Below are 14,462 nucleotides of genomic sequence, written 5' to 3'. Positions count from 1 at the left end.
GAATCATTCACTTACTCTTTCAGCAGACATTCCCTTTGTTCCTGCTACTAGTATAGTTACTGCTAAGTGCTGGAGAGACAAGGTAGTAAAATTCTGTTTACTGCCCCAGGAAACTTACTGTTTTATTAAGATGGACAAGTAGGCAAATAAAAATGCAGTTTTTATAACAAGGTTTACAGGAGCCCAGACAGAGGAACACAAAAATATTTAAACAGGTCAGTGGGGAAAACAACATACTCTCGGGGAAATTAAAGAAGGAGAAAATGTTGTAGAGAATAATCTGTGATATTGGTTCTGTATAGAGAGTTTGAAAAGATTGAGGACTCTTAAATGGTCTGATTTGCAGTGAAAAGATGACAGTTGTAATTGAGTAGTTTTGATGGAGATGAAGGACCAGATTATAACGAGTTAGGAGTGAGTGGGTGGCAAAAGAGTTGAAGGAAAAAGGAAGGACAACCTTTTAAGAATGATGTAGTTAAAAAACAATAGCAGAGTTGTGTAACTCTATTTTGGAATAGAAGTGATCTAAGTGTTTTTCTAGTCTTTGGGAGTGAGTGGGAGGAAAACACATCTGGATGGCCAAGAGTCCCAAAAAGAGGCAGGAAAGATGGTATTCAGAGTCCAAAAGGATTAGAGGTTGGGAACTTGGCAGAAGAAAAAGAGTAAGGGTAATGAGAAAGAATTTTGAGATAGAAAGTATTTGAGAATTTTTCTTTTTTCAGTAAAAGGAGAACACAAACTCATATGCTAAAGTTGCTGTAGCATACATTTACGATGATAGTACCATTTGGTTATTTTTTTCATTCTTTTAACAAATATATATTAAGCATCTCCTGTGTACTAAGACACTGTGAGATCCTTGGGATTATATCCGTGAACAGAGTCAGCAAAAATCTCTGCTGTTTTGGAGCTTATTTATATGTGAATTGGATGAAGACAGATAAGCAAGTAAATAGTATATTATTGTAAAATAAGCATGAAGTAAATAGAGCAACCTGAGTCTTGGAAACTAAGAAAGCAAATGGGAGGATTACCCAGACATAACTAGAATTTTATATTGCATATCAAATTGTAATCTAAGTTACTATTTAATTTCTATACAGCTGGTTATAGACTCTTAGTTAATAAAAAGAACTTGGGTTTGCTGGAGCCTTTATGTATTTAGATTGTAGATAGGTGGGAAATAATTGAATATTTACATTTAAGAGATAGTTTATTAATTTTAGGGCAACTTTAGAATGTTACAGTTACTTCAGGGTCTTTAACATGAGAAAAGAGAATTTATGAGGGGGGTCAAAAGTAACAAACCTCCAGTTATATAAAATAAAAAGGTCATGAGAATGTAAAGAAAGAAGAGTGACATGGAGAGGAAGAGGGAGGGTAAAAAACTTACTGAGTTGGGCATCCTTTTGTAATGAATGAATTGGTGTTTCTTGTTTTTCATTGTTTTGTATTCTCATTACCCTTTTTTATTTAAACAGGCATTGGAAAAGTGAAAAGAAAACCTAGTGTGCCAGATTCTGCATCTCCTGCTGATGATAGCTTTGTTGACCCAGGGGAACGTCTCTATGACCTCAACATGCCTGCTTATGTAAAATTTAACTATATGGCAGAGAGAGAGGATGAATTATCATTGATAAAAGGGACGAAGGTGATCGTTATGGAGAAATGCAGTGATGGGTGGTGGCGGGGTAGCTACAATGGACAAGTTGGATGGTTCCCTTCAAACTATGTGACTGAGGAAGGCGACAGTCCTTTGGGTGACCATGTGGGTTCTTTGTCAGAGAAGTTAGCAGCAGTCGTCAATAACCTAAATACTGGGCAAGTGTTACATGTGGTTCAGGCTCTTTACCCATTCAGCTCGTCCAATGATGAAGAACTTAACTTTGAGAAAGGAGATATAATGGATGTTATCGAAAAACCTGAAAATGACCCTGAGTGGTGGAAATGCAGGAAGATCAATGGAATGGTTGGTCTGGTACCAAAAAACTATGTTACCATTATGCAGAATAATCCGTTAACATCAGGTTTGGAACCATCGCCTCCACAGTGTGATTACATTAGGCCTTCACTTACTGGAAAGTTTGCTGGCAATCCGTGGTATTATGGGAAAGTCACCAGGCACCAAGCAGAAATGGCATTAAATGAAAGAGGGCATGAAGGTGATTTCCTCATTCGTGATAGTGAATCTTCGGTAAGTTGGTTTTCAAAGGTAAATGGAAATAGAGCCCTGAATATTAAAAAAAAAATAAATGGAAGACCAGAGAGGTTTAGTGGCTTCCGGAAAATTAACCAGGTAGTATATTTGTTAACATGTGAAGTTTCTGAGTAAAGTCAATGTTCTTTGCAGGTATATTTATTTTTAGTAAAATATAGCCTTAAACAGGATTATTTGGCCTTGTCTAGTTCTGTTGGTTTTGCCTTCCTGAAATATTTCTGTTGCATTAAACTGAAAAATGGAGAAAATTAAACCCTGACTTTTTCACTGAGAACAACGCAGTAGATTAAACTGGAAAAACATTTCTTAAATTGCATAATCGGTACACTATCATCCTTATAATAAAGGAAATCCCTGAATTTAGAAAAAAAAATCTATATTTGTTTCTGTATAAATACTTGTTTGGAAGTTGGAATACACTTTTAGGTACCTCAAAAACCCATTTGAACATGCACCGTATTTGGAGGGCATTTACAATAATGATAAAATCTTCCCATAGTAGTGAAACAATAAAATTGTAAAACCATAAAAATTGAATAAGAAAATAGTTATGTGGGCTCTTGCATACTGTATAGGATTTTAGAATTTGACAATACTCATTTCCCTTAAAAATGACCTTTATTTTTCCTTGATAAAGGATATCACTACTTTTCCATGATTAGTATTAGCTTTGTGTGTATATATATATTGTGTGTGTGTATGTGCATGTGCGCACGTGTGTGTAAGGGGTGGGGGAAGAGAGAGCAAGATTGAAATTAATTGAGCCGCCTGCTGTGTAGTTCAGGAAATGAGGGTCTGTATGTAACCCCGCAGGAAGAGCAGGTGGTTGATGATAGGGAAGAGCAATGGGATTTGTTTTCTGTTAGATGCCTGACCTGGCCCTGGTTTCCAGGACAAGCAATGGGCAGAATGGCTAGGAAGGGAGTGACCCTGGAGTGGATGGTAAATAACCATAAGATGTTTTCAAGAAACCCACTGTTTGAAACTTTGACAGTAACTGCATAAGAGGGTGATATAGACTATTCAAAAAAGTGTTAGCGTTAAAAAAAGAAAAAACATAAGAAAGTAGCTTGATTGCAGAATACCTTGTATTTTCTTGTAGGTAATTGAGCATAGATACTAGCCAAAATACACCATTATTTTTAGTAGTAGAAATTTTAAAGTAGAGATCTCAAATAAGCATATTTTATTTGACTTGCACAGTGTTTTTAATCATTTGAATTTATTATCAGTATTTAAGTATTGGACGGTTTCAAATAAAAATTTAGACATTGGACTTCCCTTTTAAAATTGGAAGACCTGTCAGTGTTGAGCTGTATTCCTACAGGGCAACAGTTGCAGCTAAGTGGCCATGCACTGTTGTTCCTCCTATATAACCACCCTGGCCCTTGTTTATATTTATTTCTTCCCCCTTACAGGCATTTTGATTTTATGACCTCTTAGAGTTTACATTAGTTCTCATTTTTGTGTCCTTCATCTTTGAGAATTCAGAGTATATATTAGCTATTCTGTAAGACAGCTACTGTTTGCTACTAATTGAAAAGGGGTGGATGTCGGATTTTCTGCTGTGTTTCTCCAGTAATTTGAATGAAGAGAAGATCTTACAAATCAAATGCTAAACTAAAGGATTTGCCATGGCGTTAGGGAGATTTTGGTGTCTTTGGTTCAATATTGAATCCTGGCTCTTTTAACTAGATAGATGATCTTGGACAACTCAGCTTCTCTTCAGCTTTTATTTTTTCATCTGTAAAATGGGTTTGTTTTGAGGCATAAAGGAGATAATTCATGTAAATAATTTAGCATTGTTCCTGGTGTTTAAAGTGCTCACATTTTAGCTGTTATAGTTTATATAAAAATGCTAATAGATGTCTTTCAAAATGTTTTTTTCTCTTCTAGCCAAATGATTTCTCAGTATCACTAAAAGCACAAGGGAAAAACAAGCATTTTAAAGTACAACTAAAAGAGACTGTCTACTGCATTGGGCAGCGTAAATTCAGTACCATGGAAGAACTTGTAGAACATTACAAAAAGGCACCAATTTTTACAAGTGAACAAGGAGAAAAATTATATCTTATCAAGCATTTATCATGATACTGCTGACCGAAGTGAACTGCTGTACAGTTGTAATTCGTCATGTAATTGAAGACTGAGAAAATGTCAGTCCAGTCATGCTTGATTGGAAATTGCTGTTTCTAACTCTATATGAGAATTGACTATAATACATAAAATATTTTTATTATAATTCAGCCCATATAAATATATATACTACATACAGCAAGTATCTGCATAGAGCAGTTCCTTATCCTTGGTCTTCTGTTTTATTGTTTTCTTTGCTCTTCTCTTGCTTCTAATATTAAGGTTTTATATTTTGAACAAATGATGCAAATCAAAAGTCTTTATATGAAAGAATTTCTTTATTGCCTTTCCTTTATTTTCTTGTAAGGTACCACCTTAGTAACTTCTGCAATGGTTTCTATTCATGTAAAATTATTATATCTATTATATCAACATATACCATATGCTAAAATAAATTTCTTGGAGAGTTAATCTTTTCTGTGACTAAATAGCAATAATAAATGGAAAATTAGACATTATTTTCAGCTATTAATATTTGTCACAAACCTATGTAAATACCAAATATGTTGTGTCTGTCATTTTTCAGAATTCATTTGTTTTCAGTTTAAAGCAAACCATATGGGACATAGGTTAGAAAATATATATCTTGTACAATTTAAATTTACAGCTGTTGGAAGCAAAAATCTCCAAATGCCTATGAATTTTTTTCCCCCACTTCTCTCTCATCTGGTTATTCAAGAGAAAAAAGCATTCTCAAGATGTTTAGCTTTTAACTGTAAATGGATGCTCTAGTGTTATTTTTTTCCCCTAGTGTTATTTTACCAAAGCATCTAGTTTTTGAGTATGTTATATCTTGTGACTGTGAAAAAAAGCTATGGCCAAATTTTGAAGAAGTAGGTGACAATGAGATACTTGGTTCTCTCCCTACCACCCCTCGCCCCCCCCAAAATCAGTAATAATCAGGCATAGTAGTTGTAGTATTTTTATTTTCTTCATTCAACTTTGAATTTTATTGACCAGGACACTAAAATTGATATATATTTGAGGAAAAGATGTGATGTGCTAATGCTTTGAGAACATTTTTAGAATCTTCTTTTTTGCAGATGCTTCTGTTACATTTTTATCTAGCAGAAGTTTGGGTATATGGGTAAGAGGCTGAGGCTTCTGTAGAGAATTTAATCTGTTTCTGTACATCACGGAAGAAAACCAGTTACATTTTATGGCCACATCTCCCCCTCCCCCCCTCCCCAAACACACCATTATAAATTCTGGAGATTTAAGGAAAGTACCTTCAATATTTTAATAGAAAATACTTCATAAAACAGTTAAGTAATTAGGAGAAAGTCATGAGATTTTAAAAAATTTCACCAATGCTGCCTAGGCAAATGAATGTTTCCATTCTTTAATATATCATAAACAGACATTAAAGACACAAAATTACTGATCCTAAATTTGAAGTTGTCTAATTCATGAATTTCTTGATTTTGGTGGTTTTAGATTTATTTTGTTTTTTAATTCTCTAAATCTTCAAATCATTTAAAGACTTACATTGCCACTGGGTGGCAGCCCTGACTTCTGCCTCTGCACAACAGGAGTTAGCAAATATAAACATTTTACAATTTTTAAAATCTTTATTGCATCTGCTTTTAAAGCCTTTTAGTTTGTATTTCATTATCTTTCTCAGCCCCACTTTATTTATTAAGATAATTATGAGTAGGCAAGTTTAATGGAAACAAAAGTCACATGCTTACCTTTTTTGGCAGTAAAATTACTTGAATATCAACTGAGGAAAATAGTTTTAAAGTAGTTGTAAAATGACTTTAATTTTAAACAAACATTTGATGATGCTTTCTTTTTATTCTCTACCTCTTATGTGGTTTCCCCTCCATCCAGTCTTCCTTACTTAAAAAATGGATGGTTGTTTGAAAAAAGAAAGGAGGATGATGGTTCAATTACTACTTTGTATCACAGACATGAGCTATTTATAGCAGACCCTGCTGAGCTGATGTCAAGCATTTTGAGAAAGTAGGAATGGAGGAGCACTGGAAACAGAATGCATATTTCTGTGCTATAATTAGATTTATAATGACTAGAGAATTCCTAGGAGATCCATGTGTGCCAATAATAGCTATTGTGTGCTCTTACTATATGATGGAAACCTCACTGGGAACTATTTAACTTTGCAGTTCAACATTTTATCAATTTTTTTAAAGTCTTAAAACCAATGTTTACATCAGTGACTTTTTTTTTTAAAGCATGAATTTTCTTAATAACTGGAACCATTTTTAAAAACATCTACATAGCTAGCTAGTAGCAGGACTTCTATTAGAAACCACTTTTCCTTATTTCTAGCCTGTATACTTGTCTTGTGACACGTTGGCCTCATTGTACCTGTTTTTAGACTAGGAGGAAGGTCCTGGAAAGAGCAATATTACAGAAATTTTTTTTCATCTATGAGGAGATGCTTAGCTTTCAATTTAAATATTCATAACACACATAACTGCCCCACAACCCACTTCTACAAATAACTTCAAATTCTTGGAAGAAGGATTTTTAGAACTTTATATAAGCTCAGTGACAGAAAGCTATTGCTGTATCTGTATTTAGTCAGAAGTCCTTAAGTTCAGCTGAATACATTCACACATATTACACACCTTTGACTATATACAGTAACACCTGGCACTTTTAAAGATGGTGTGCCACAGATACATCACTTAACAAAATCAGAAGGCTTTAGTGCAATCCATTGTAATTGCTGTAAAAATAAAACGCCTAGCTTTGGTTGGTAGAATGATGTCTTCATGGATATGTGGCTAGAGTAATGACCCACAAGTTGTCTCCAGCTTTAATGCTTTAATTTTGTCATCTGATCTAGAGATGGCAAGAAGCAGGGCCACTACCATCTGTGTAGATACATTTGTGAGAATTGCAAAAAGGCACGCCTTCCCCTGGCAAGACAGCCACTTTTGTTGTTGTTAATAAGTCCAGAACTCACCATCACCACCCTTCCCCCATCTTGCAAGATAACCCATTTCAGGATACAACCAAACAGGAATACAGTTCAACCTACAATGCTTAAAAAAACAATTATGAACATTTTTTAATGGGGTGGGGAGGGGTTTACATAAATAGAGTTTTGGTTTCCCCTGAAAAATGAGAAGCTGGTAACACTGGATTTGAATTCTCACAAGGCGTTGGATATAGTATGGATGCGTCCATATTTTTACCAGTACATTAAAGATTAACAGCGTAGAACAGTGTTTCCCAACCTTTATCCTCCTAGTTCAAATCTCAAAATGCAGTTACTTCCTGTTTTTCCTGTAACTTGGAGTTTTGGGTTGGGAATCTGGAAACTTACCATTTTGCAGAAACATTTCAGTTGCAATGTCCAAATTGATAAATTAGGAATAAATATTACAGTATGCTTTAACTTTTCCACTTTAGTATTTTGCTAGAAGAAGAGATTCTTTGTAGTCTTATTTATCTAGATTCTTTAAATGTTTTTGAATGGTTTCACAATTGAAGTCACTTCTAACATAAAGCAAATTTGATACAGCACAAATGACATCCTCATTTTATGTTTTGAACAGCATCCAATGGACTTTTTGAAAATGCCATATTACTGCTGCTTGGGAAAATCAATGTTTTTTTCTATTGCGAGGCAAGGTAGGAAAGCTGCTTCTGAAAAACTTGGTTTTTAACAAGTTTATATGACTTCACTGTCATCTTCTAAACTCTTAACAGACCAGCACATTATGCATACTCCACACCCTAGTTTCTTATTGTTAAATGACCTAAAACCAATGACCAAAGAACTGAAATACATTTTTCTTGTTTACTGTGAGGCTTCTTTTGATTTGGAAGTACTAATAAATATAGTTTGCTGCGACTTTAGTGAGGACATAAATTGGGCTTAGTGAGGTTTTGAAGAGCAAGAGTTTTCGTTATCACTGGCTGTGTTCACAGAGATAAACCACCATGTCTTTTAGAATATGTATGTTGGTTTGAGCACTTAGATTATCTCGGATACTTCAGAATTGGCCTGATGCCTACCAAGGATTCACACAAACACTTAGTTTACCTAGCAGATTTTTTAAACGTTTCCTCTCAAGTTACTTTTTAAGCTGCTTTTAAATCTCCAGGGAAAGCCGGTCTCAGTATTTTGAAATAATGTTGCAAATTTTATTTGTAGTTGTAGACGAAAAAGTACTCAATTTCCTCTCTCCCATGTATTATTGTGACTTTTGAACAGGAAAACAAACTTAAGAATAGACATCTAAAGTAGTTTAGATGTTGCTTTAAATAGATCTCTGGACTCAAAATATATTAAATCTGTAGAATATTTGAAGATAGCTTTTGGGAAATTATGGAGACAGGTATATTCCAGAATGAGACTACAGAGTCTGTTAAATACTGGAATGGTTATAATTGATGTTTTTTGAGCATTTGTAGAAGAAATTAGTGATCCCTGAATAAATGTCTTGTCTTGGAAGAAGTAATGCAAACACACTTTTACTTGTTTTGATATGTTTTAGACTATAGGTAAGGGGGATGGTGTAGAAGACAGTTTCATCAGGGCATATGCTAGTCACTTGGTGTCAAGATGAGAAAATTACTTTTTGGGCAGTTATATCTATGTGTATAGTTTTGTGTCTGCTTAGGTTTTGGAGATACTTACCCATCAACCAACCATCCAGCCACCTCACCTCAAATAATTTGATTGCATAGGTGCCAGACCATTCTAACCTAGCAATATGAGAGTGAAGAGAAGAGACAGGTTTGTCCAAAAGCTGTACATGTCTCATGATGTAAAGCCTAATGGAGAAGTTCTATGAAGAAGAACAGAGCAAGATGAGAGTGTGTGGTGGTAATTTATGTAGGATGTTCTAAGGAGATCTCATAAAATTGACATTGAGTGTACTGTGTGCCTCACCTAATCTGGTGACTAGCTTTAAACCAGTGAATGAGTGAAAATACAGCAGTCAAAATCATTTGAAAAATTACGTTAAGATCTTCACTGTTACAGAGCATTGTTTCTGGTTTTCAAATTACAAAATTGAATAAAGTAATATTTGTTTTATTTAGGCATGGAACTTTTAACTGCAAAGTTCTATTTTGAATAAGGCCTGATTCTCCATCTTAAGAGGAGTTGCTGGGGAATGTCACATAGAAAAGAATCAGTTATAACTACAGGAAGGAGGACAGTTTGTTGACAGACTTGAAGGTTTTAATTCATACCCGAAAGAAAGAATTGAGGTTAACATTCCTGATGTTCTGCACTGTGGCCAGACAATAAGTCAGGCAGGAAATTGAAAAAGTAAAGTATGTTCAGAGGAGGTTGAAAAGGGGCTGCAAGAATCCTGAAAATGAGAGCTGGAAAGTGTGTCAGAGTTACATGAGCAGACTCCGTGGAAGCAGGAGTAAAACAGTCTAAGACAAGGCAAATTCTACTGTTTAAATACCTACTGTGTTACTTGCAGAAGAAAAAATAATTGAGATGGGGTTACAATGAAATGTCAGATGTGCTGAAATACAGGACGTAGACATTCCTTTGGTTAAAGAGAAGAGGACTATTTTGTGCTAAGTAGAGCAGGGAAACATTATTGCAGTTAATGGTGGTCTGCTCGTGGTCTGCGCCAGAGCACCAGGACCTACCTTGAGTTTGCACAACCTTAAGAGTTAGTGCCTCAAATTTTGTGCCCTGGTGCCTCCCTTGCTTCAGTTTAATCCCAGCCCTTATGGGGCTCAGGGGGCTTAGGAGTTTCTTCCTTGAGCATCAGTTCCCTTTTCCCTCCCAACTCTCTTGCTTTTCCATAAAAAGAAACTATCTCCTTGCTTTTCCTTCCATAATCATTCAAGTGGCAAATAGTATAACAGGAAAACTAATTCCTATTTGTAGACTGTACTTAGGAAATAGCTTTGTTCTTGCAGTGGTTCATCTTCAGACGTAGATGACTGATCATTTTCAACTCTGGAATGCTGTGGGAATTAATCTGAGAAGTCCTGGCAGCGGGTTAGAGGATAGTTCGGTTCTGGCAGGTTGCATAGACCAACCAACCAACTAATAGATCACAACCAACTGATGAGAAGGTATAGAGAGGGAAGTTCCTCAAAGTCAGAAGAAAAAGGCATGGTCAGAGTCAGGCATGTCCAGGCAAGGGTAGTGGCTAGCAGGTGAGGCACGGCCCTCCAGAAATTCTCAACCAGTGGCATGGTCCATGCAGAGGTTGATGGTCTGAGCTCCTCGTTGACTCCTGGGCGAGTCCTGAGATGAACTGTCATTCAAAAGCATTGGTAGCATTCAAAAAGGTAGCATTACCCTTCAGTGCCCCAGAAGTCTGCTGAGCAGAGTTCAGAGTCCTTGCAGTGGATTGTGAAGGACTGGCAGGCAGTACTGCCTTGTCAACATAGTGGCGGGCAGGGGATCTTGACAGGGACTCATGTCCAGACTGAGCTAAATAACTTAAGATCTCAAAGTCTGGTGAACAACTCTCCTTCCCCTACAGCATAACTAAATGAGTCTTGTTTTTTCTCCCATTTTCTGTTTACTTACCTTTTCATCCTCTCAGTTGGAATGCTTAACTGCAAATGTGTATCCTATCCAAATCTAAGTGGGTACATCCTTGAAATGCCATATTAAAGACTGTCTGTTCTCTCAAGCCCTTGCTAATCTCCTAGATCATTCACTGTTTTATGTCCTTCGTACACATCGCAAGCCCTCTTTTGGTGCTAATTGGGAGGCAGTAAGGTGAGTGAAAAGAACTTGGAGTTAGGCAGATCTCTGTCAGAATTCCTGTCTGTCTAGCTCTGGGGGTCTACAGTAAATTTTCAGGTGTGTCCTCATCTGAAAAGTAGGGAATCAAATCTTAACTTGAAAGACTTAAATCGTATATATACTATATATATAATGTGGGGATCAAGGAGACGGTGCAGCAAGTGTTCTTGACCGTTATGTATTTAAAAAATACAGCTGATGCTTATTGTGTACTTACTTTGCCAGATCCTGTCCTGAATGTGCTGTCTCATATAATCCTCACAACAGCCTTATGAATTAGGTACTATTACAGTTTTTTCCAATTTGCAGAGGAGGATGTTAAAACAGATTGCTTAAAAGAGCTGGCTAAAAAAACACAGCTAGTAAATGGCGAAGCCCAAACACCAACCCAGACAGTCTGGCTCCAGAACCCATGCTTTTGACGACCCTCTTAATAGTTGTCACCAACTGGAAGCCTTTCTTTGCTGATCCAGGGTCCAAACTGAAAGATGGGCAGCCTACAAAGGTCCAGCCAGTAAGAGTAAATAATCCCTAATGTATTTATTGTTAATACAACAAATGGTTAATAAACCATTTGTGAAGACCTATTGTGTTCCTGGCATTGTGCTAATGTGCTTTGTCTGTGTTCTTTAATTCCCACAAGTATTATGCAAGACATCGTTTCATAAAAATGAGGCTCCTGGAGTTGCTATCTTCCCCTTCACATCAAGAGAGCACTACTTTTTCCAATCCACTCCTCGGCCTACAACGATCTAACTTCTGCTCGAAGTTCTCCACTATAACTCCTCTTACTGAGATTACAAATGACCTAAGTGATATAAATCTTGGAGACATTTTTTTTGATGATCAAGTGATTTTCTTCTGCACTCCCACTTGGTGACCACCCCTTCCCTCATTGTTTCCAGGACCATAGTTTGTTCCAGAACCACCTTTCTGACCTATTTATTTCCCCGTATCTTTCTATGCCATTTTTCTTTTGTCAGTTCATTCTTAAATGCTGATCAAAGCATATCCACCCACCTCCTTAATCTACATACCCTCCCTGAATGTTCTCACCACTTCTAGTCTCAGCTACCCCTGAAATGCTGAAGGTAGGGGAAATGGTGCCATACCCTGACACTCATAAACTGAGACAAAGATCGTTTACGTTTGGAAGACTCCCCCAGTCCTTAGGAGCACCTCAAGTTCAAGTGTATCAAACTGAACACATGCACTCTTTTTCTATACCATCCCCAACCTTGACTACCTTGCTGCCGCCCCACCTTCCTTAACATTATTTAGGTTAAGCTGCTGTCACCACCTAGTTACTCAAACCTAGGGCCTGAAAATCATGTTTGCCTCCTCCTCCTCCTCCAGTCCATTCCATGTCTAGGAGCTGTCAATTCTATCTCCAAGTTTTGAATTTATTCGCTTCTCTCTGGAGACATGGGAAAACCTAGTGGAAGCCACCATCTCTCACCTGACTGACCAAAATACCTCCCTCACCTACCAGGCTCCAGTCTGGCTGCTTCGGCTGTTTTCTCCACCCTAGTCATGAACTTTCTCAAACTCAAATACAGAGGATGATGTGATCAGATTGGAGCTCCTTTAACCCCCATTGCCTCAGGATAAACTCAGTGCTCCTTGACAAGGCATTCAAAGCTCTCCCAAACTCTGTTTTTGTCTGCCTTTGAGCCCCATTTCTCGCTGCTCGGACCTGGTTCTTTAGTTGCACCAGGCTGCTTGTGGTTTCCTAAGCACACTATAGCTGGCTGATCTTTTTAGCATTTAATACTCAGCCCTAAAGTAACCTCCTCCAGGAAGTCTTTGACCCCCTAGGCTGGGTTAGGTGTTTCTGTTTAGTGCTCCTAAATTCCTTTGATGACATTTCTGTCACTTCATTTCCAATATTGATTTGTGGTTATTCTCATGTCCATTTTCCCCACTAGTTCGGAAGTTTGTGGCTGAGGTCAGGAACCATTAATTTCCAGTATCTAGCATATATATAACTCCTTAGTGAATGGCAGTTGAATGAATAAATAAATAACTTTCCTAAGGTTATATTGCAAATAGTTTCTGACTAACTAAAATGTTGCACTCTAAAATTCACGTTCTTTTTACTAATACATTTGCACATGTAGAGTATTTAGAGACTTTAAAAAGCTGACATTTTAAGGGGCCAAACCTTATAAGATTTCCTTCCAATTAAAAAAAAATTAAAATGTTCAATAATACAGTCACATGGTTCAGTAATCAAACAATATAAAAAGATACATAGCGCCCACAAGAGTTGAAAGCAGAATCTCAGGATATTTGTACGTGTGTTCAGAGCAGCATTATATTCACAGTAACTAAGATGTGGAAGCAACTCAAGTGTCAGTGAATGGATAAGCATAATGTAGTATATGGAACATAATTCAGCCTTGAAAAGGAAGGGATTCTATAATAAGCTACAAAATGGGTGAATCTTGAAGACGTTATACTGTTGTTTGAAATAAGCAAGTCACAGACAAGTATTGCAGGATTCCACTTACACAAGGTACTTGGAGTAGTCAAAATCGTGAAGACAGGAAATATAATGGTGATTTCCGGGGGGAAGGGGGAGTTACTGTTAAATGAGTATAAAGTTTCAGTTTTACAAGATGAAAAGAATTATGGGGACGGATGGTGGTAATGGTTGTATAACAATTTGGATGTATTTAATACCACTGACTGTATATGGAAAAATGGTTAAGATGGTAAATTTTATGTGTATTTTACCACAATAAAAACAGTTTTTAAAATTCCCCAAACGAAAGTTACTGGAAAGAGTCTGGTTCCCATTTTTCTCCTCCATCTTCCCAATTCCTACTCCCTTTGCCCCAAGATAAACAACCTTGGTAGTTTCTCTCTCTCCTTCCTGGTTTTCTTTTTGCAAATGCAAACAAATATGAAGCTATATATTCTTCATCTCCTGACTTTCAAAAAGATATTAAAAAAAATTTTTTTTTAAACATCTCTACTTCTGAAGTGGAGATGTAGCAAAAAAGTACCCACCTCCAATGAAATCACAAGAGGGAGCCTTGTGAAAAAGAACAGCTCTTTGACGAGAGGCTCAGATAATCTTGCCTGCTACTGCCAAGGAGACCTCTAGAGGTCTATCCAGGGTCCCCCAGGTTAGAGCCTGTGATCCAGGCAGATTTTTTATTAAAAAAAAAAGATAACTAATAATAACTATTTACATTCAGGATCTTAGTTCCCCGACTAGGGATCGAATCTGTGCCCCGTGCAGTGGAAGCACAGAGTCATAACCACTGGACACCAGGGAATTCCCCTCACCACGTTGATTCTTAAGCTTCCCAGGTACCTTTTCTCTGGAATTCTCCTAGGCCACTCCCACTTGACGCAATATCTAGGTTTAGGCAGAAAGGAGGG

At 36.9% G+C, this 14,462-nt stretch overlaps 1 protein-coding gene across 5 annotated transcripts in view; it reads left to right on the top strand.

Moving 5' to 3' along the window:
* Positions 1-13,253, top strand: part of NCK1 (NCK adaptor protein 1) — a 78,857-nt gene extending 65,604 nt beyond the window's left edge. For 3 of the 5 annotated variants that reach the window (XM_018050839.1, XM_018050814.1, XM_018050830.1), the window contains exons 3-4: positions 1,482-2,194; positions 4,115-5,004. In XM_018050839.1, coding sequence (XP_017906328.1) covers positions 1,482-2,194; positions 4,115-4,309 — 908 coding nt within the window. In that variant the 3' untranslated portion in view covers positions 4,310-5,004. Of the gene's footprint in view, positions 1-1,481; positions 2,195-4,114 lie in introns of all 5 variants that reach the window. The other 2 variants (XM_018050821.1, XM_018050844.1) reach the window with 2 other exon arrangements.

The sequence above is a fragment of the Capra hircus genome, chromosome 1, assembly GCF_001704415.2.
Source record: "Capra hircus breed San Clemente chromosome 1, ASM170441v1, whole genome shotgun sequence".
Taxonomy (NCBI): domain Eukaryota; kingdom Metazoa; phylum Chordata; class Mammalia; order Artiodactyla; family Bovidae; genus Capra; species Capra hircus.
The sequence above is the reverse complement of the archived record's forward strand: the minus strand, read 5'-3'. Positions and strand labels throughout refer to the sequence as shown.